Consider the following 20,777-nt stretch of genomic DNA (forward strand, 5'->3'; position numbering starts at 1 on the left):
TCTAGTTTAGCATTGTATTCTTTACGTATTTTTGATATTCGTATTGGAAGGGCTCTCCGTTAGGCTTGAATACACTGAATTCTGGGTCTTCTGGTCCACCACTATAAAATTCTATCCAGCCACCTGCTGGCAAGTTGATTGAGAAAGTGTAGCCCACCTCGGCACCCGCACGATTTGCCCTGAACTTGATTGACAGTTCGTTTTATGATCCAATGCTTAAATAAGCGTTACTTACAGCTATAAAGACAATATCATCTGGGTTGCTGTTTCGGTCGCAATCAAACGAGGTATACGGACAGCATGCTTTACCGTCTGGTCCTAGACTTTCTACCTTGAATCGCCTATCATGATGCCATTATCAGTCGAGGCTACCAAATTAGTGCAATACTACCGAGACTTACGACCAGTAAGTTCCTCCCGTGTTTGGTGTTTCTTGACGCATGTAAAACGACGTATCCTTGGAGAAATTATAGACGCAAAAGCCATAAGCAGTGGGCAAAATGCAAGCAGCACAGTGCAGCAAGATCATCAACGTATATCTAAACATGATTTATTGGAAATTCTAACAAGAAATAATAAACAATGAGAGAAATAACAGCTAGATGGAAGATGACCCTATTTATATTATTCCATATATTTCAATTTCTTTACTCTCGAGACGCCATTTGAGAAAGAGGACTAATAAAGATGAGCAGCTTGATAATCAATAACCCATATAGTTGCAATACAATGAAATTTGACTTACGGACGAAAATTGCTTCTTCTTTTTGCTATTGCCACGATCGAAAGCATCGCTATCAGGACTAGCAGTGCCAGTGTTGTCATCTGATGAAAATGAAGGTGAGGATCCACCCATCCGTCTGCTTGCAACTCTACTTGATTGTCTTCCACTTAGCCCTAAACATTTCTCTAAATGAGGTGCATATCGAGTAGACGCAATGGTCTTTTGACAATTAACGCATTCATAAGATGGCAGGTTGTTGACTGTATAACTCTTGCCCCACACATCAAATCCAGGTTTCTTGACTATGACAGAATCAGTCCATGTGCATATATGACCTTTGTTGAAAATTACCATAATGTTTGCACCTATTGAAACGGGATATCGTTAGTATACATGACACAACGAAAAGTGATCGCATCATTTACTTTGTTTGGCAGATTTGACAAGTGGAGTTTTCTTGCTTAATGTCTCGATGCACATCAAATAATACATCATGGATACATTCATCAATTAAATCTTCTAGTAAAGAAAATGCCTACCATGATGTGAGTGACATGTTGGGATGGAATCATCCGATGCGGACACCTACTACAGCTGCTCGAGGTGTATTGGGCTTTTTGACAATTTTGGGTATATTCTTTTGCAAGTTGGATTGTGTTTGTTGCAATTCATCCAGTGTTTTATTACGGTCTGACAGGAGTTTTTTAAACAATCTAGACAAAATGTTGAAAATCTTTTTGCCCAACTCTGGAAGCAGTGCTTTTATTTTCTTACAGTGCACCAGCTTCTTTCTGGCTTTCTGTTAATTGCTTTTCATTGTCCTTGTTCTTTTGCATTTTGTTAGTAGTATAAATGATGAAATGTTTTATTTGAAAAAAAAAAAGGAAAATATAGAAGATAAAAAGAGGGGTTGGGTCATTGGTTGTAAAACCAAGTAAATACTACTACACTACGTTGGGCCATTCAAACGCAGCTACTAAGTGGAATGGAAGTAACCTCTTCTGCTTGTTGCTTTTTGGGCGATGTAGAGCCAGATGCAGAGGGAGAAGATGATGCGGAAGAGGCAAAGCGGAAGAACATGCGACTAAAAGAGGTCTTGAGGGAGGCATTCTTGGCTTTTCTACGCAACATGGGCTTATAGTTGTCCAGATAAGCAATCTGAGGCTTGTTGAAGGCACCTCTTCTATTTCTTCTGATAGATTCAACCGCATCCAATGGTTGCATATCAAGTAGCTCGATTAGTGCAATAGCAACCAGAACGGGTGCACGGCCTAGGCCAGCAACACAGTGAACAGCAATTGTAGTGTCTATTCCACTTTTTTCTTCTACATCAATAAGAGATAACCAATCATTGATAACACTGGGTGGTGGCTAATGTTGCAGATATTTTTAGTCCTGTGTGCTTTCTTCAGTAATTGCCTCATATACTTACAATACCGCCGTCTTTAAAAGGTAAATCATGAACCTGAATACCTTGCTCGTTTAGTTTTGTTGTGCTGTAGGTGGGTTGGCAGCATCTAACAACATGAGATACGTTGTATCTTGCAAATTCTTCAAGATAGAAGGGCAATGTGGATTCTGTAGGACAATCGAGAATGAGAAAGCGAAGGGAGGAAGAGGGAAGCTCAATGAAAGAGAGCATGCGGCCTAGAGGAGATTTGGTGCGTTGTTGTTGTCGTTGAGGAGTCATGGTGGTGTAAGTGATTTAAAAAGTATAAGGGGGGGGGGGGGATGGATAACTGTTTAAGAGAATGAAAATAGAGAGGGAAAAAAAAGGGGTTATTGTTTTAAGTGTAATTGAGAGATTTAGTTAAGTGTAATTCAAATTATCCTGGATCAGAGTCTTGTGGATATTGAGCAATGGCGAAAGAGGATGCACAACCGCCGCAAAGTACGTTAGGAATCTGTGGAGTAGAGTATAGAGAGGTTTGTTGCATAAGTTGGATAGGTTCAAAAAAAAACAAAAAGGGATTTTGTTGGGTAAAAAATCAAGGCCTTTTGTGCTGTTTTTTTTTATCAAAGAAAAACGCTAGATGGGAGTTGGTTTTTTCTTTTCTTCAAGCAAAAGGAGGCCTTTTTTCTATGTCTTGTTGTTGTTGTTGTTGTTGTAAATAAATGGATTGTACCAAAAGGTATAAAACAGAAAGAGAGAAAAAAGAGAGAGAGAGAGAGAAAGAGAAAATTTTTCGTTTATTCTGGTAGTGCAACTGGCTTTTAAGAGGATGAAATGAGAACCACTCAGCTCAAATGTTGCTTTACCCGAATCATATCTATTGAACATGGCATTAGGTAAGCACATTACTATATAAACAGCAGCTCCAACATACCAAAATATGCATGCGCCATTGCTTCTTTTGCAGTGTATCGCTCCTGATGGTCATAAAGCAGCAAATGGTCCAAGAAATCAAAAGCCTCGTTGGAAATGTAGCGTCGATTCTCGTTATTGATGAACTTTTGCCACTGCTTTTTGGGATAGCGTCCTAAAATGTCATGGTATTGTTTATCCAGCTTGATGCCATATTTATCCAAGTAAGCAAACAAGTCATCCGTGCCCAAAACTTTGGCAATCTTGACGAGTTGGTCATAGTTGTCGTGCCCATGGAAAAAGGGCTCCTTTCTGAAAATCATGCTTGCAAGCATACATCCAAAACTCCACAAATCCAAACTGTAGTCGTATTCTTGAAAATCTACCAGCAGTTCTGGCCCTTTAAAATAGCGGGATGCGACTCGCACATTGTACTCTGTTCCTGGATGGTAAAACTCTGCTAAACCCCAATCAATCAGTCGCAGCTATCTCATCATATTGATTAGCTTGCGATAAACAAGAAAACAACAAAAAGTATAAATAAATCACCTGCTTCTTTTCATGATCAATCATGACATTGTGTGGTTTAACATCTCGATGCATAATGCCCTTTGAATGACAAAAATCCAATGCCTACTTTTTTGGATACATGTAAATGAACACATTTATCAGGCAAAGCAGTGATTTGTGTTTACCTTGAGTAGCTCATACATGTAGAATCGCACATCATAGTCTGTGAATCTTGGATACAGTGTCTTGAAATCTGTATTGTTGATGTATTCAAAGATCAACGCCGGTGTTTTCGACTATTCTCCATATAAAATGTCAGCCATCCAGTGACCCCCCCCCTCCCCCCTCCACTCAAGCCCCTTGTTGGCATGCTTACCTGAGGGTCTCTGACAACATCCAACAGCTCAATCACATTGATACCACCAGCCAAATTTTGCAGGATCTTTATCTCACGCTTGATCTTTTTCTTCTTGACTGGTTTCAATACCTTGATCACCACCTTTTCATCCTTCTCCACGTCCACGCCTTCAAACACTTCTGAATATTTACCGCGACCTAATTTGCGAACAATCTCGTAATTGTCTTGCTCACTATCGTATGTATGTGTAAGTTGAGTGTAACAAAGTGTTGAGTTGACCCATTTCTTATTACCCCCACTGTACTTGCAGTGCATCGTAATCCCAATAACTGCTGGGTAACTTGGTGTTGGCATCTGCGTAGCATTTAGCGATGCTCTGGTACGCTATATCTGGCGTGTTGTCCGTCATGCCTTTGTAGGTTTGAGAAATACGAAAGAAAAGAGAAAAATGCAAAATGTACATTTCATCAAAAAAGTGGGGTTGCATCTGTATTAGAGTTGATTGGTTGAAATGATGATGTGTGCAATTTATCATGCTAAAGGGTAATGGCTCATGAAATGAGCATCTCAAGGATATCAAAGGTGTTCTGCTGCTGCAACGTGCGAGTAACATACCCACATCAGTTTGGGCAAACGTATAGCTGGAGCGTATCCTTCTTGCAGAGCAGACGTAGGTTAAATTGCGCAGTTTCCTTGTGTTTGGGGATATCCAGGCAATGAATGGCAGGGTATTTATGATGTTAGCAGTTTCAATAACTAGTCTGTACATTGAATTACGCATTGATTAAAAGTGCACATCATGACAAAAATATAGAGTCATAGGAGAAAGGGGGCCACTCAGGGACACTATGATGTTGTCAATCGTCCATGCTCTCACGGCTTGAAGATACAGAATACATGATGACATGAATGCACCAACATTGTACCGGGTAAACATGCATTCTGTCTTCTGATCGTTAGCTTGAATTATTTATACCATCATAACATGTCTGATATGCATACGATTTCATAAAAGCAGAGGTATAAAAGGAGGCTCGATAGCAGCAGGTTTCCCCCTTTATAAAGCATTGTAGAGCATCTCTTGGTTTTCATTCTTCTTTTACCATAGACATGCTATTACTGCTATACACTATTCTGGTAGCCTGTGTTGGCCTACATCATGCTTCACCGTTAGATAGAGGCGATCCAGTTCATGTCAATATAGATCGATGGCTTAATAACAAGGCATTTGGGGCGAATGCTGATTTTGATGGTGTGGGGACTTACTTTGAGCTCGATTCTTTCCAACATCCAGAGCTACTGGTGCAATACAAAAGCTCTACATCTGACATTCATGACAATATCCAGCCGTCGACAGCAAACCATGTGGTCATACCTTTGCAACAACAACAGCAGGCTGCAGTGAGAAATGTGACATTGGGTGCGCTGTATATGCTTGTATCCTCCAGTCATGGACCTTGTACACTAGACATCACGGTTACCTACCGTGATGCCACTAAGGATAAAACCACCTTGAGCTTACCAGACTGGCAAGACCGGTATACAAACCAAATGGAGAGATATCAAGCTATTCAATATCCTCTTTCAAACAGCAATCAAGGTGCTTTATTCAGCGTACCTATTTTTGTCAACCCCAGCAAGGTACCTGTCTCTGTAACGATACCATCCACAGCCAAGGAGGCTGCTATCCACATTTTCGCAATCACAGCGTACATAGCACGTCCAACCCTATTCATCGCAAGCATTAGACCCACCCGCGAATGGATCAATGATCAGCATCAAGTTGTACAAGTCAATTTGCATAATTTGAATTCAAAGTGGGTGCAAAATGCACGCGTTCATGTGAGTAGCTCACAGGTCAGCATGATGGAAGTAGGCTACATCAAAGCAATAGCACCTGGTCATACGCGTAGTGTGCGTGTTATTGTACGCGCTCATGCCAACGCCACCTCAAATGGACTAGTATCCGTACAGTCGACACATGATAGTAGCAACGGTATGGTGATAAAGGCTCCCCTATCGCTTCAGACATCTACAAGGTTTGCTTCCACATCCACCTCAGTACAGCAGCATCGTTCTCCCAACTGGCTCAAGCAGTCCAAATTTGGCATCTTCATCCATTGGGGACTTTACTCTGTGCCATCATGGGCACCTGTGGGCAAATCGTACGCAGAATGGTACTGGTGGCGTATGAACCACAAGGACGATGCTGCCTTTGACTATCATCGTCAGCACTATGGTGAGAATTTTGAGTACGATGATTTCTTGGCGCAATGGAGGCCAACAGAGTTTGATCCTCCTAGCTGGCTGCGTTTGGTAGATCAGTCCGGAGCAAAATACTTTGTATTCACAACAAAGCATCATGATGGCATCGCGTTGTTTGATACACATGTTACGGATAGATCCACGATGCATCTACTACAGCCCAACAGAGATTTTGTAAAGGAGCTCATGGATGTTGCAGAGAGAGAGTATCCACAACTGAAGCGAGGATTATACTGTAGGTGCAGTCAATTCAGGAGCTAACCATATACTTATCTATACTATTAGTTTCTCTGCCTGAATGGTATCATCCTAAATACAAGGACGACTCACTAGGATGGCAAGGGCCTCCAGTAAACCCTTACACAGGATACCGTGTGCCTTACACTGGAAGCAGAACCATCCATGATTTTGTCAATGAATTGCAAGTGCCTCAGTTTCAAGAGCTTGTGCAGTACAAACCAGATATTCTGTGGTGTGATATAGGCGGTATCCACAATTCGAGCGTATGGCAATCTAATTACTTCAATCAAGCACTTGGGTCTGGTAAGCAAGTCGCCGTCAATGATCGATGTGGTGATTCCAGTGCCTCTGATTTTACGACAATTGAATACAAGGCCGTTACAGATACGCCAACGCGGTTTTGGGAAGCAACACGAGGCATTGATCCCTACTCTTTTGGCTACAATCGAGAAACAACACCTGAAGCCTATGCCAGTGCCTTGGATCTGATCAAGGAACTGGTTGACGCTGTCTCTCGGGGTGGTAATTTCTTGCTGAATATCGGCCCCAAGGCATCGGGAGAAGTACCTCAGCCCATGGTAGATAGATTGACTTCCATTGGCACCTGGCTAGGCGCTGTTGGTGAGAGTATATTTAACAGCGTGCCTTACTGGATTGCATCGGCCCAAGACGAGCTGAGATTTACTGCTAGTCAAGATGGTGCCTCTGTGTATGTATTCTCATTCTCAGAGCATACCAAGGGACATCAGACGATCGAAATCACAACACCTCTTCCCATCTTGCATGACACCAGAATCACGCTGCTGAATGACAATAGCACTGCTATTCAATGGCGCCACACCAGTTCTGGCAGCATCTCTTTAGAATTCAACTTAACACGTAGTACATCAGACATTCTTGTATTCAAAATGGGGTCTTTATTATAACTGTAGTGCATTAATAAATTGCAATTAATAGTCATCATCGTTGTCATCTCCATAGTCATCGTAATCAATCACTTCAGCATCCAATGTGTAATTTGCACGGGCATCACGCATGAAACGCTCATCGTCAGCCATATCATCCGAATCCATGTCTTCGTCGTCCTCGTCGTCCTCATCGTCTGCTGCTGCTGCTGCTGCTGGTGCTGCTGCTGCTGTTGCTGTTGCTTCCCCTGCTGCTGTCAATGCAGAGGCATCCAACGATTTCTTACCCACAGGCACCACATCCACATCACCAGGCTCTTCCACCACTTCATATTCGCCCACATCCGCATTGACCATTTTGGCACCAGCAGCCATTTTCTTGAGTGTATCTCTTGCTTTGATCTTGGCAATCGACTCGGGTGATTCAAACATGTCATCAAACACAGCTTGATTGATCTTTTTGGATAGCTTTTTCTTTTCCAACAGTTGCTTTGCTGCTTCAGCAGGTGAATTGGCTTGTGGTTGCTTCTTCTTCTTGTGCTTGTTCTTTCTGGCATAAGGTGCACCACCTCTGTCCTTTTCCACCATGCGACGCACAGCCATTTCTTCCAAGTAGTCCTTGTTGGCATTGTACCATACTTTGGTCTTTAGTGTCACTTCTTCAGGCGTCAAGATCATGGCATCAATTTCATCGCAATCCACATCGGACAGATGGCCCTCGTTTTCCTCCATGTCGTCTTCATCTTCCTTTTCATCATCGCCATCCGCATGCGCTTCCTTTTCAATGTCTTTGGCTGCCTTGATCACAGATTCGTCGTGCAACCAGCTCTCCATTTCGTCTGCAATTTCTCGTGCGTCTTTTTCTAGATGAGGGTTGAGTAGCTCTTGCTCTTCTTGTGCTACCTTGGCTTTAGCGATGGCTGTCAATTCTAGTTTCTGCTCTGTCGTCAGTTGCTCATACGCTTGGTTTTTGAGGGGTATATAGCCAGCTTCGCCATCTGCAATTAAGGTAGCCTGTGTATCGTCTGCCAATGTCACTTGTGTGCCCACTTGAGTAGCGTCTGTGTCTTGTGTGGCTTGTTTGTTGGAGGGAAGAATGGATGCTTGTGCTGATAAGGAAACATCCACGTTGGCAATTTCCTTGACCTCCTGGTTCAGTGCGTCTTGGATTTGTTGCTCAATTAGGTGGTCTTCAAAATCGGCTTCGTCCTGAAGCTCCTTTTGCTTTGCTTTCCCGTTGTTGGCGCTCTTATTATTACTACTGCGCACAGGTTTGGGCCCCTTGGCTCCGTTGTCTACTGCTGTAATGTTCTTTTGATGGCCTCCAAAGAGCTCGACAAGGTCGTCGTCAGCCTCACTGATTTCCTCCTCCCCTTCACCGACGGTGGACAAAGCGCGAACCTTTTGTGGTGAATCTATAGGCATGTGGTTCTTTTCCTTTCGCTTTTCGCCCACAGATGCTGTGTCCTCTTCCTCTGTCTCTGTGTTCTCTTTATCAAAATCGCTGGACTCCAGCACATATGGACTTGCCATTCCACTGGACAAGCTCTCTGTCTCTTCCTGAATTTTGCGGTTCTTTTGGAATGAAGGGGGATCGGCTCGTTTCTCTAGCCAAAGTGTTCTGAAATCATGGACTGACAATTGGGCTGATTCGGTTTGATTGAATTCGTATAGACGCTTTTGAATAGTGACATCGGCTACTTTGACAATGTAGGTCATTTCCTTGGTGGTTCTGCGGAAACCGTTCATACGAGCTGCCATCAGTAAACAAGCACCACACACACCAGCAGGTCTTCTACCACTTGTAATCCAATCACGGTCCATACGTTGTGTGAGACGCACGGCATCCTGAGCCACACGCTGTGTATAATCGCCAAAATCCAAGGCTACTGCAAATCGACTGATGTAAATTGAGGGATCCACATGAGGCAAGCTGAGGTTGAGTACTCGACACAGTTTGAGAAACGTAGCGCCCAGTGTAAACACATTGACTTGCAAAATATCGCTGAAATCAATCAACATATGAGAGCTCTTTTCTGTTCTACACACGGCGTACAAGCATACGGCTGCTACATGGTCACTGCGGCGACCTCGTGTAAATCGATTCACTACGGCGAGATTGTAGTATCGTTGCGCTGCTTCTCTATAACGCTCTGGTAACCTGACAGCATGTGCTAAACTAGAGATCTTGATACGACCTACGAGTGCGTCAATTGTGGATCTTTCTCATGCATCATGTAACTTGACTTACCATTCTCAATGGCTTGTTCCTGTCCCTCTCTGCCTCTGTTTCTGCCAAACAAACCACCACCAGCAATACGACCTAAGGAAAGCAGCATTTCATGAGTCAATTGCACTCCCCCAATGCACATGTCGTATCCAACACTTACCTGATTCACCAGCATAGGAACCTTGCAGTACGGCTTTACCACCCGAGGTCTCACCAAAGGTCACTTCAGCGACAATGGTATTTTCTTCAAGTACCTATCACCATTTTATCAGTGACACATTCAATAACAATGCAGGTGATGTTGATGATGATAGAATGCTACTTACTGTACCACAATCCACACAGTAACTGGTTCCAGAGGCACTATCTGATTCTGTTCTATCTGATCCACAGTTATGACAACGCATTTCTAATGTAAAGGGATGATAAAGAGATGAACCAACAAAAAAAAACCTGTCTCTCTTTTTGTGTTGGCTGTATGATTGCAGTCACCAGGAGACAGTAAGGTATAGCCGCCACACTAGCATTGGTTGCATCGCCGGTAAGCTAAAGCACATGGTCAGTAAGATAACAGAGCAGAATCTTCTCATTCAATGTACATCACCAAGTAATCACACAATCTACACTAGCTTGTCTTATCAATTCATCATTGGATTGATGCCGCAGCATTGAACATCGGCTCCTCAATGACATTTGGCAGCTGTTTCAATGTGAATGTTTGGCTATTTACCTCCAGCATATCTATAGATAGATACAATGCACCACTAGAGATTACAATGGTATCACATCGCTGCTAGCAAGCATTGGTATTGGCCATACAGACATCAATAGCTCGCTCAGGATGTGCTGGATGATCCAAGCACATATTTATTCAGCGACCTTCTCTGGGCTACTGATTCCTATTTAACCAGTGAGAAGCACTGAAAAAGGTAATTATTGCATTTCTTTTCTGCAAAAATTTCTCTCTTCTATCTTGATGTATGCGTACTATCGCTCCACTTGCTTCAGCACTCACATACAGCACATTCTTCGAGGAGATATATCCAACAGAGATGAGTCTGATATTGTGCTGGTCAAGGTCACTATCATTGTCATTCGAGCTGTTGAACCATCATTGACATGATAACACTGTAAATAGGGAGGCTCATTAGAATGGCTCACTGTACATCAAGTAACCGAGTCCAACCCTAACATACTTCAAAGCCAATTAGAGCAATCTACATTTGGCATCATCAATGACGCTAAATTATTGCCGATGGAGTATGAGGAGGATGACAGCAACAGCAGCATCAGTGGATCCATTATGGAGCAAGACCACGAACCAGCAGTAGAATATCAAGAGATGAGCTACTCCAAAAAGACCAGAAACCACTCCAGAATTCAAGGCAACGATATCATTGTAGCGCTTTCAGAGTACGGCAAACTAGTGTTCATGACCATCATCCAGGACGCTATGACAAGGAGATTCGAGACATTGGCAGAAGTGTATTTAGATAGCCCCGGATTAGAGTACACCAAAAAGGGCAAGAAATTGGCTATTGATCCATGCGGAAGAGCGATTGCGATTGCTTCGTTTCAGGATCATTTCGACATTTTGATATTGGATAAAACGACATCGAGGATCCACTTTGATCCCATTATTGGTGTAAGTGTGTGTGTGTGTGTGTGTATATATAGGAGCGATAGAATGGCTGATATACGTCTGTTATAGCGTGGATCAGAGTTTGAGGAAGGCATCATTTGGCAGATGGAATTTTTGCACACAGAATCTGACTCAATGGATAAGATTCTACTGGTGTTGGTGGTTTACAAGTAAGCGTCCTATGAAAGAGGTTTGATTGCATCAAGCTAAACATTTGTCCAGTGATGTAGAACGATTATGTAGATTGGTGCTGTACTCCATTGACGCATCCGATATGAAGAACGTTACCATTGAAAAGATCAGCCGGTTGCCTCTTGAGAAAAGTAAGTATTTGGACGACATCAAGCACTGAAATGCTGACACCATGGAATAGATACCCCCTTACCTTTATTATTAATACCATTGACATTTCAGACTGAGGCATTCTTGTTGGTCACAGTAAGCGATGTGTATAGCTTGAATCCATATGCAACTCAAATACTTATAGATCTATTCAGGAACAAAATGTATCTTATTTAAAAGCAGATGATCTCGCTTGTGGGAATGTCCTCTATCCAACAAGCCAAATCCCGAGAAAACCTAGAAGTCTAGAGTGTAAGGACTCAACACGCCTTTTTTTCACCCATGCGTTCTAACACTGGAAGCACTAGGTCCATTATTCACAGCTTATGCTGCTATGCTGAACAAGTATGAGCGACATATCTATCTAGGTTCGTCAGAAGGACATTTATATAGACTTGGCGTGGATGTTTGGGGAGAAAGAGAGGTAAATATTGATTGGCAACCTTTGGATTCGACAAGCCCCATCAGTCAAGCGATGTGTGTGCTGGGAAGAATGGATGTTGAGGAACCAAGAGGCTTTCGCAGCACAGATGTGCTGTTTTGTGCAGGCGAAAGTGCAGATAATCAAGTGTTAGCCATGTGTACATCAACACTGCCATTCAGAAGAGACGTGGTTCAAAATATCGTCAATAGGGCACCACTGACAGACTACCAAGTAGCCAAGGACTTTCTTGGGGATCAGGATGCCGTTATTACATGCTCAGGGCAGGACCTTCATGGTGCATTATCTATTGTTACACATGGCATTGAGGCATCTCACATTGTGCAATCTTCTAAATATGAATGGAAAGGGTAGGTTGATATACGGACTAGTTGTGCAAGACAATGACTCATACCTGTATCTATAGTGTGTCTCGTGTATGGCATGTAACAGCGTCAGTATCCATGAAAGAACATGTGCCATGTTTGGTGGTATCTTCCTTGTTAGACACAAGATTACTGTGCACTAAAGGTAGATTTATACAAAAAAAAAAAGCAGAATTACTTTACTAAACGAAATGCAATTCCTCAGATGGGCACATCAAGGACATCACATCATTATCCAACATTGAGTTCAACACAGAAACAGTGTATGCGACATCCATTACAATCAACAATTACAATCTGTTGCTTCAAGTGCATGTGGCTGGATTTTCAGTAATTGATGTTGGATCAAAGGAGGTGTTGCTCGACTCTTCACCGTTGATTGGATCAGATGATCGAATTGAGATGGCTACTTGCTGGCAAGTGGGTGATGCTGTCTATGTAGCATTCTGTATGATACGTAACAACTCTTTCTCGCTGGAACTTGTACATATCGCCACGCACTCTACGAGGTAAATCTCATTCTACCATGGCCAGCATCTGTACTTAGTATCTTGCTTTATCAGCTCTTTCTCATTATCAGACAAACAAATTGCATCAGAACCGTTGCCATATTGTCCCAGCTGTTTGGAGTGCTTTAGCATTGGGTAGGTTGTTCTATTAATGCTAGATTGAAACAGATGACATTGACTATATAATCAGGTCAAAAGCGTCGCTCGTGGTGGGCACCTTCCAACCGTCCATATTGATTTATACTGTAGAGAGCGAGTCGCTTGAACAGGTCCAACAAGTAGATCTTTGTAAGTTCATCTGACTGCATTAGGTCTGTAACAACTGACCAATTTTATCTCTACAGCGCTACAAGAACCAGGACCATTCACAGTACCTTACTCAGCAGTCGTTATATCCTCTTGGCTAGTGTGTGGATTACGACAAGGCTCAATACTATGCATGCCTATCAACTTTGATCAAGAGTGCATTCACTTGGAGAATCAAGAATTGCAGATTTTTCGTGTGGGTCAATCTGCTGTAGATTTAGTGCCTTGCGAAGACGGTATTTACGCACTGTCTGGCCAGTTGTGGAAAATATCGTGCAATGTGGATGAAAACATGCACCTGGATCGTGTGTTGGTATCCAATTTTGACTTTATCAATGCATTCTGTCTCTTCGACTGTGGATTGCCCACCTTGTACGGTGAACGTATTGCGCTGATAGCAGAGGATAAGCTGCATATATTTGCTCTCAGCCCTGATACACAGTTGAGTACACGCAAAATCGAGCTCAAAGATACTCCTCGCAAGATCGTTTACGATAAATCGCTTGGTTATCTCATTGCTATTACTACACGCATGGAAAACGGTGATCGCAAGAACTTTATTCGTCTTGTGGATCTCGCAAGGTAGGCTACCCTATGCATTGACAGGTGTACATCCTATTCATACTCTTTTGTACAGCGGCCATATCCTGACAGATAATCAATTGCTTTGGACAAACACGGACTATGGACGTAGTGACATGGTTCTTTCAGCAACTGGTAGGTTTTCTTTACATAACAGAATGGCATTTATAGCTAATTGCATTTCTATTTAGAATGGTCTGTGCAAAACAAGCACAAAACTTACAAATACCTCTGTGTTGGCCTTGGACATCCCAAAGAGCCCTTTCATTCATTTCGATCTGGCATGTCTGCACGCGTGTCAAAAGCTTTGATGGACAGAGGCACTCTGCTGTTATTCCGTTTAAAGAATAACAACAAGTTTCCATTGAAACGGGTGTGGGATCAAGAAAAGTTGCCCGGTGGTGTCTTTGCCATCTGTCCACATTCAGCTGGGTAAGTGAACGAGTCAACCCTTTCCTGTTGTAGCCATTCTAATCATAATGCACTGCAGGCTTTTATTCTCTGCTGGTAGTCATTTGTATCTGTATCGGCTGGACCCCGTCACTGGCCGTTTAGTGCAAGTCGCACACAAAGCACTGCAGTATCTCATCACTTCCATTCATGAGGAAGGGGGCCGTATTTGCGTCACATTTCACAATGATTCAGTGTCCTTTTATGAATTTGACCATTCATCGAAGACCTATGACTTTTTGAAGAGGTAAACTAATAGATGCGGATCAAATTAACACGGGAGCTCATCTTTTTCTTTCATCTAGTGATGTTGTATCACGAAGCATTCATCACTCGCTGATGCTCAACAACAGGTTGGCTGTGGGTGTCAGTCAATCCGGTGGCATGGTGGCTTTATTCGACGATCCCGATGACAGATCCTTTGAACGTCGGTTGAAATGCCTGTTCAACTTTCATTATGCTGATATCATTGTCAAACCCAAATTGGCCACATTACGCACTCAAACCAACGTACCATCCTACATATTACCCTGGAACCAGGATGCAGCAGCTGTGAAACCCATTGTTGGATGCACAGTATCGGGTGGCATGATCCATGTGTTCAGAATCTCAGAACCACTCTACCAACTATTGCATGCGCTTTCAAACGAACTTGTCGAATTTGAACCCACGAAACCTTTGCTAGGAAGTACAGACAATTTTAGATGGTTTTGCAAGCTATCGGGTGCAGAACAAGCGACGATTCACGGTGATTTGGTCGAACTGTACTTGAAACTTTCACCGGAAGAACAATTGGCAGTGATCACAGATGAGCTAGGCCAGATCAAAATGTCGATTCAATCAGCATTGACCGAGTTCATGACAACTGACAACACTGACGAGGATCCTATTGATTTGCTGGAAGATGTATTGCAGTCTTTTGAAAACTTTAAATAGCCCTAGACAACAGCTTCGAATAAAGACATGTGCTATATATGCTCTTCTTTTCTCGAATGACTACGGTTACATATGTACGGTAGATGTGCAGACATGTCGAGAATTGGAATTCCTTCTTTGAGGCAAAAGGAACAGAATGTTGCCTATCAAACAGGGCGATCCGAGCCAAAAATGCGCAACAGTTATTCATTAATTACCAAAAATCAGCATATGCAAATCAAACTCCTTGAAGATATACAACCAGTACACTATCAACCATCATCATGTACCTCATTTTGTGCTTGGGGCACGCTATATGCGATCAAAGGCGAGTACTGGAGAACTGGCGGAGATTAAATTTCGGTCGAACAAAAGGTTCACCGATTGTTCCAAATTGACATTTTCACCTTTCTTTCGCTTTTCAAATTTTACATAGTTTGATCCTCGCTGTAAGAAAAATCCCTGAAAAAGCGATCGCAAACAACAAATAAACATTGTAACGATTGATCGACATGTCAAACATCGTGATCGACCAATCCGCCATTCTCGCTCTTGTGGAATCTGTGAAGGCATTACACTCTCGTCTCGATGTCTTTGAAAAAGCGCAACAGGCTCAACAGGCCCTGAATGATCAGTTCAGACAGGATGTGAATAACCTTCATTCTGTTATCAGCAATCTCGAGAAGCTCGTCCGCTCTCCTACCACCGCTCCCGCCAACCCTCCCAACACTGTCAACTCGGATGCCTCTACGACGCCAGCTCCACAGCCTCAACCCCACCCATCAGGTACCCAGCCACCCCAATGGACACAAGTCCTTCAACGTCCTGCTACTGCCAACCCCAAACGCCGCCGCGAACATGCCATCCGTGTTCTTCAACCACCACGCACTCCTACTGACACTCCTGCCTATGATGTTATTCATCTCCACCGTGCTCACCGTATGTCTCACGCCGAATACCGTGCCACTCTCGCTGCCGTTGGCATCGATAGTAAGCGCATCCTCGACGTTACTTTCCCGGCTCGCAATATCGCTACCATCTTGATCCACACTGACTACCGAGACGACATCCTTCGCCGTTTGACTGAAGGTGGGCTCACAGCGATCCCTGATTTCAACCCTCTCGATGCTCAACACGTTGCCGACCCCAAATTTGCTGATATGCCTGCCCCTCAATTGGTTCGTATCGCCGCCGCTCTTCACGCCGACAGATGCGTCCGCACAGTACGCTTTGTCAAGCTTCATACTGTTCCAGGTGTTCTCAAGTTCTTCATTTCCCAAAATTGGATTTCCACAGCCAAAGCTCAAGCGCTTTCCGCTGAACTGCTTCCTCGCCCTCCCAAACGTACTCCCAACATTCACTCCAACCTCGGTCAACTATTACTTGAGCCCAGCATAGCATCTCAATTACGCAAACCTGTGCTGTACGATCTCTTTGGCAATGTCGTCGAATCCGATTTCATGGAGGTCACCGAAGAATTCCACCCTAGTGCACACTCGACTGACCCCGAAGAATCTCATCAATGAGTGAGCCTTCATTATCTCCTCTAGTCAATCGTTCGGCTCCTCTTCCTAATGTCTTTGTCCCCTCGGTATCTTCTAATTCAAATAATATTCAACACACTCACTTGTCTATTCGTAGTCTTAATTGTCGTAGCTTATCCAAACCATCCAACGTCCCCGCCAGTCAATCCTTTTGTCGCTTTCTGCGCCATTCATACGACCCGCCTCCCAGTATTCTCTGCCTCCAAGAAACCCACGCCCACGAACCCACCATCCAAAACCGCCTCAACATACAACTACAAGCTCAATCATCCATTTGGACATCCCACTGCGGGATAGTAAGTCTTCAACCTCACATTATTCTAGATCCTATCTTTGTTTCCGAGGACGGTCGAGTTATATATTGCAATGTTTCCCATTCTACTAACAAGTTTCCCCCTTTAAAGATCATGAATATCTACGCACCTGCCACTCATTCCGACCGATATGCCTTTTATGACCAACTACTTCAGCAGCCTCTCTTTCAAGCCCTTCTCAACAACATGCACACCGCTGATGGGATGCATAACAACTACCTGGCCACCGTCCCTGATGCTCCCTCTATTGTGTTAGGTGATTTCAACTACAATTTTCGCCAATATCGCCCACCACCCACCGTGGCATCCACTAACATTCATCCACAATGGCTTTTCCACTCGGTGCTTACCCATTATTATCAGGAAAGTACGCATGAATTAAGTCAGGACCCTTTGGTGCCCACATTTCGCCGCAACACCACACTCTCTACCATCGATTACATGTTTATGGATCCTCAACTTTTAGATTTCAGAACCGATCACTTCGTTCACTTTGTTCATTCTGAATGGACCGATCATGCTCTACTTTCTACACAACTGACATTTGCGAACCCGGATTTTGGTAAAGGTCTATGGCGAATCAACCCCCAACTAGCTCACAACAAGTTCTTTCAACAACGTCTGTTTGCTAAACTTGACGAGTTCCACGATCAAATAGCCTCCGAATCCGCTGGCATCAGGCCTCAGGAAGTTTGGGATCAGCTTAAAGCAATTACCCGTCAAGTCGCAAGAAGTTGTAGTCGTCGACAGGCCGAATGGCGTCGTCGTCTGCTCTGTCGCCTCCAAAGCAAACGCAACAAGTACCTTCGCCTCTACAAGACGACGCAGATACGCAACGATCGCCTCCCACAAATCGAAGCCATGATCGGCCACCTTCAGCAGGAGCTAACCGATATCCAAGCACTACGGTCCGGCATAAAATGGCGAGAACAAGGTGAGAAATCCGCCGGTTTCCTCAAGCGGTTGGCCACCCAACGCACTCAACAACGGGCCATCCCCACCTTGATACATCCCATCTCGACCACCACCTGTGAGACGACAACTGACAAGCAGGCAGCCGCAGTCGCATATTACGACCGCTTATATACTGCTGATGCGGTGGACATTGACGCGATCCGGTATTTCACTGACCAAATTCCTGCTACTGACCAAATTCCAGATTCTGAACACCCGGCATTATGTGAGCCTTTTACCTTGGATGATTTAGCCGACGCCGCTACACGGGCCCCTAAACAATCCAGTCCTGGCATTGACTCCATACCCTACGCCATCATTCAACTTCTACTGACTCATACTTCCACAGCTGCTGTCGCCCTTCGAGTCTATTCTGACGCTCTGTTACATGGTCTGTTCCCACAATCTTGGCAGGAAACTTGCCTGGTGCTGCTTCCCAAGAAAGGCGACCTGTCACTGTTACAGAACTGGCGCCCCATCAGTCTCATTTGTTGTGATGCTAAGATCTTCACCAGGCTATTGAACGCTCGTCTCATGGAACACTTTCGCACCCGCTTGAGTTCCTCTCAATCTGGCTTCATGCCTCAGCGCTTCATTGGTGAACCAGCTATGATTTTACATTGCGCCCAATCTCTTGCCACGGCCACTCAATCCACGTCCATTGCTTTACTGTTAGATCAGGAGAAGGCATATGATCGGGTCAATCTTGACTACCTTTCCGCTATACTCACTGCCTTTAACATGCCTCCTCAATTAACATCATCACTGCTTGCGCTGTTGGCTACCACTCAGGTACAGGTTAACATCAATGGAAATCTGTCCGCCCCGTTTACTACCCACCGCGGCATGCGCCAAGGGGATCCCATTAGTCCGCTATTGTTCAACATCATTTTCGATCCCTTCCTTCGTGCTATCAATAACCATCCGGATATTCAGGGCTTTGATTTTGACTATATTGCTAACACGAATTCACGTTTCCCCACACCACTTACTCATCACGTTCCTGTAGCCGATCCAGTCAAAGTTCTTGCGTATGCAGATGACACTCTCGTCTTCCTCAACGATCTTGGTGGATTTTACCAGCTTCAACAACTAGTCAGTAGGTATGCCGATGCGTCCAATGCCTCCCTCAACTACCACAAAACGCAAGCATTGTCTCTCTCTGGCGCCTCACATGCATCCTGGATCGCCGGTCTTAGAGCGACAGGCATCTCCTCGTGGCATGATAAGACTGCGACTAGTCCCATTACATATCTCGGCTACCCTGTTTGTTCGTCGCCGGTACAACGGGTTTCATACGTCAATAACTTACTAACTCGTTTACGCGATCTTTGTCGTCTCCATTCCATTCGTACCCTCACCCTTCGTGGCCGGGTTACGGTGCTGAACTCCCTTTTGTTTTCAAAAGTGTGGCATGTCGCCCGTCTGTTTCCTTTCTCGGCTACCGATATCCGCAAACTACAACATCTGGGCGCTTCATTTGTTAATAACCAGGCCAAACTAACCCGTTTTTCTTTCAGCACTCTTTGTCTACCTAGATCTCAAGGTGGTCTAAATCTGTTGGATCCCGCTAAACAGATCAATGCTCTTCAGTGGCGATGGTTACACCCTCTTTTGCATCCGGCAAACCCCACTCCTCCTACCAAGACCTCGATTCCTTACATACGTGTCATTCTCAACTTCTTTCTTGCTACTCCCTCTTATCCTACCTACCACTGGTCCCTTCTTTCCCCTGCTTGCCGGCCATCCCGTTCAACAGCTATCACTGCCCCACTCTACAACCTCCTTCGAGCCGTCGATGCTATTGCCCGCAAGTTTGGTGTCTGCCATGTTCCCTTTAGTACTTGTCTGCGCCTCCCGCTTGCAACCCTAATCGAACATAGCCTGCCATCATCTCATAGCCTCTCGGCTACATTCTGCCCCCCACAGGAAGTGACTGTACGCTGTCCTGGCGTTCTTACCCTCACAGGTAACGATGTTTTAACCTTTGACCCAGCAACTCAAGCCCTCCAAGTTCGAATCTCAACACGCGACCTCCCTCATCCTACAACCAGCCGTCGAGCCCTTCAACTCCTACAATCTGAACAACTACTCTTCGCCAACTTCGTTCATTTCAACCGGCTTCTTCTCGTCCCTCGTCCAGTCATCCACCACATCGACCTCTCTACCATCACCAGCTATACCGAAAGTATCACCCATATCTCTACTCTTCTCATTTCCTTAATGTCATCCTCATTTTCCTTTGAGTCCCATTCCTTCCTTATGTCTCTCCCTACTAACCACGGGTATAAATCCCTTCCTCTACATACTAACATGCCCTCTTTCTCGTCTCCTTTAGGTGTTGCCAAATGGAAGCAGTTTTGGGCCCTCCAGATACCTTTGAATGCTCGCAATACTTGGTTTCGGATACTTCATGAAAAAGTTACTACTAGGCAGCTACTCCACCAACGCATGCGCGACCAATTTCCGCCGTACTGCCTTCATTGTCAGTCTTCATCCTCCACCATACCACCTGCCATCGAAGACACAGAGCACTTCCTTTTCTCCTGTCCCCTCAAATTGGAAGTTTGGCGCCATTCTCTCTCTCTCTACATCTCCCCTCGCTTCGCCCACTTCGCCTACGAGGAATATTTAGCTATCCTTCACCTGCGCCTTACTCTTGACCGATCTTCTCATGAACTTTTTCCTGATCTATCCGTTTTCCAAGTCTTTGCTTGCATTCAACAGGCCATATGGTCTGCTCATTACTGCCAAGTTTTCCAACACTCTCCTTTCATTCCGTCAATAATCATCCACTCCATTCATCGTGCACTGCACCATCTCGACTCTCAACTCTCCTTTGATACTATCATTTAAGCTTCCCTTTATATCCCAC

The 20,777-nt window shown here is 44.3% G+C and overlaps 9 protein-coding genes across 9 annotated transcripts; 4 read left to right on the top strand and 5 right to left on the bottom strand.

Moving 5' to 3' along the window:
* Position 1: 1 nt before the first annotated feature.
* ATC70_010063 (uncharacterized protein) lies at positions 2 to 547 on the bottom strand (the record flags this gene model as incomplete). The annotated part of the gene is made up of 3 exons (XM_064829284.1): positions 2 to 184; positions 236 to 341; positions 402 to 547. 3 exons carry the CDS (start codon positions 545 to 547, stop codon positions 2 to 4), a joined length of 435 nt encoding a protein of 144 aa, XP_064686486.1.
* A 77-nt stretch (positions 548 to 624) lies between these two features.
* ATC70_010064 (uncharacterized protein) lies at positions 625 to 1,560 on the bottom strand (the record flags this gene model as incomplete). The annotated part of the gene is made up of 6 exons (XM_064829285.1): positions 625 to 678; positions 746 to 1,026; positions 1,076 to 1,089; positions 1,150 to 1,259; positions 1,314 to 1,437; positions 1,499 to 1,560. The coding sequence occupies 6 exons, from the start codon at positions 1,558 to 1,560 to the stop codon at positions 625 to 627; spliced, it is 645 nt and encodes a 214-aa protein (XP_064686487.1).
* A 127-nt stretch (positions 1,561 to 1,687) lies between these two features.
* ATC70_010065 (uncharacterized protein) lies at positions 1,688 to 2,414 on the bottom strand (the record flags this gene model as incomplete). Its single annotated transcript, XM_064829286.1, has 2 exons — positions 1,688 to 2,095; positions 2,157 to 2,414. 2 exons carry the CDS (start codon positions 2,412 to 2,414, stop codon positions 1,688 to 1,690), a joined length of 666 nt encoding a protein of 221 aa, XP_064686488.1.
* Positions 2,415 to 2,962: 548 nt separating this feature from the next.
* ATC70_010066 (uncharacterized protein) lies at positions 2,963 to 4,306 on the bottom strand (the record flags this gene model as incomplete). Its single annotated transcript, XM_064829287.1, has 6 exons — positions 2,963 to 2,994; positions 3,052 to 3,514; positions 3,579 to 3,662; positions 3,725 to 3,835; positions 3,916 to 4,129; positions 4,191 to 4,306. 6 exons carry the CDS (start codon positions 4,304 to 4,306, stop codon positions 2,963 to 2,965), a joined length of 1,020 nt encoding a protein of 339 aa, XP_064686489.1.
* Positions 4,307 to 5,007: 701 nt separating this feature from the next.
* Positions 5,008 to 7,328, top strand: ATC70_010067 (uncharacterized protein; the record flags this gene model as incomplete). Its single annotated transcript, XM_064829288.1, has 2 exons — positions 5,008 to 6,397; positions 6,448 to 7,328. The coding sequence occupies 2 exons, from the start codon at positions 5,008 to 5,010 to the stop codon at positions 7,326 to 7,328; spliced, it is 2,271 nt and encodes a 756-aa protein (XP_064686490.1).
* A 24-nt stretch (positions 7,329 to 7,352) lies between these two features.
* Positions 7,353 to 9,944, bottom strand: ATC70_010068 (uncharacterized protein; the record flags this gene model as incomplete). Its single annotated transcript, XM_064829289.1, has 4 exons — positions 7,353 to 9,505; positions 9,559 to 9,630; positions 9,698 to 9,791; positions 9,864 to 9,944. 4 exons carry the CDS (start codon positions 9,942 to 9,944, stop codon positions 7,353 to 7,355), a joined length of 2,400 nt encoding a protein of 799 aa, XP_064686491.1.
* Positions 9,945 to 10,513: 569 nt separating this feature from the next.
* BET1 (protein transport protein bet1) lies at positions 10,514 to 15,111 on the top strand (the record flags this gene model as incomplete). The annotated part of the gene is made up of 16 exons (XM_064829290.1): positions 10,514 to 10,615; positions 10,676 to 11,182; positions 11,249 to 11,349; positions 11,402 to 11,502; positions 11,553 to 11,617; positions 11,677 to 11,773; positions 11,830 to 12,313; positions 12,370 to 12,473; positions 12,534 to 12,837; positions 12,892 to 12,972; positions 13,028 to 13,125; positions 13,182 to 13,725; positions 13,781 to 13,860; positions 13,917 to 14,157; positions 14,216 to 14,422; positions 14,481 to 15,111. The coding sequence occupies 16 exons, from the start codon at positions 10,514 to 10,516 to the stop codon at positions 15,109 to 15,111; spliced, it is 3,747 nt and encodes a 1,248-aa protein (XP_064686492.1).
* A 491-nt stretch (positions 15,112 to 15,602) lies between these two features.
* On the top strand, positions 15,603 to 16,616 carry ATC70_010070 (uncharacterized protein; the record flags this gene model as incomplete). The annotated part of the gene is made up of 1 exon (XM_064829291.1): positions 15,603 to 16,616. The coding sequence occupies one exon, from the start codon at positions 15,603 to 15,605 to the stop codon at positions 16,614 to 16,616; it is 1,014 nt and encodes a 337-aa protein (XP_064686493.1).
* Positions 16,617 to 17,041: 425 nt separating this feature from the next.
* ATC70_010071 (uncharacterized protein) lies at positions 17,042 to 20,758 on the top strand (the record flags this gene model as incomplete). The annotated part of the gene is made up of 1 exon (XM_064829292.1): positions 17,042 to 20,758. The coding sequence occupies one exon, from the start codon at positions 17,042 to 17,044 to the stop codon at positions 20,756 to 20,758; it is 3,717 nt and encodes a 1,238-aa protein (XP_064686494.1).
* Between the last annotated feature and the right edge of the window lie 19 nt (positions 20,759 to 20,777).

Source organism: Mucor velutinosus, assembly GCF_035048745.1.
Source record: "Mucor velutinosus strain NIH1002 chromosome Unknown tig00001563, whole genome shotgun sequence".
In the NCBI taxonomy this organism is placed as follows: Eukaryota; Fungi; Mucoromycota; class Mucoromycetes; order Mucorales; family Mucoraceae; genus Mucor; species Mucor velutinosus.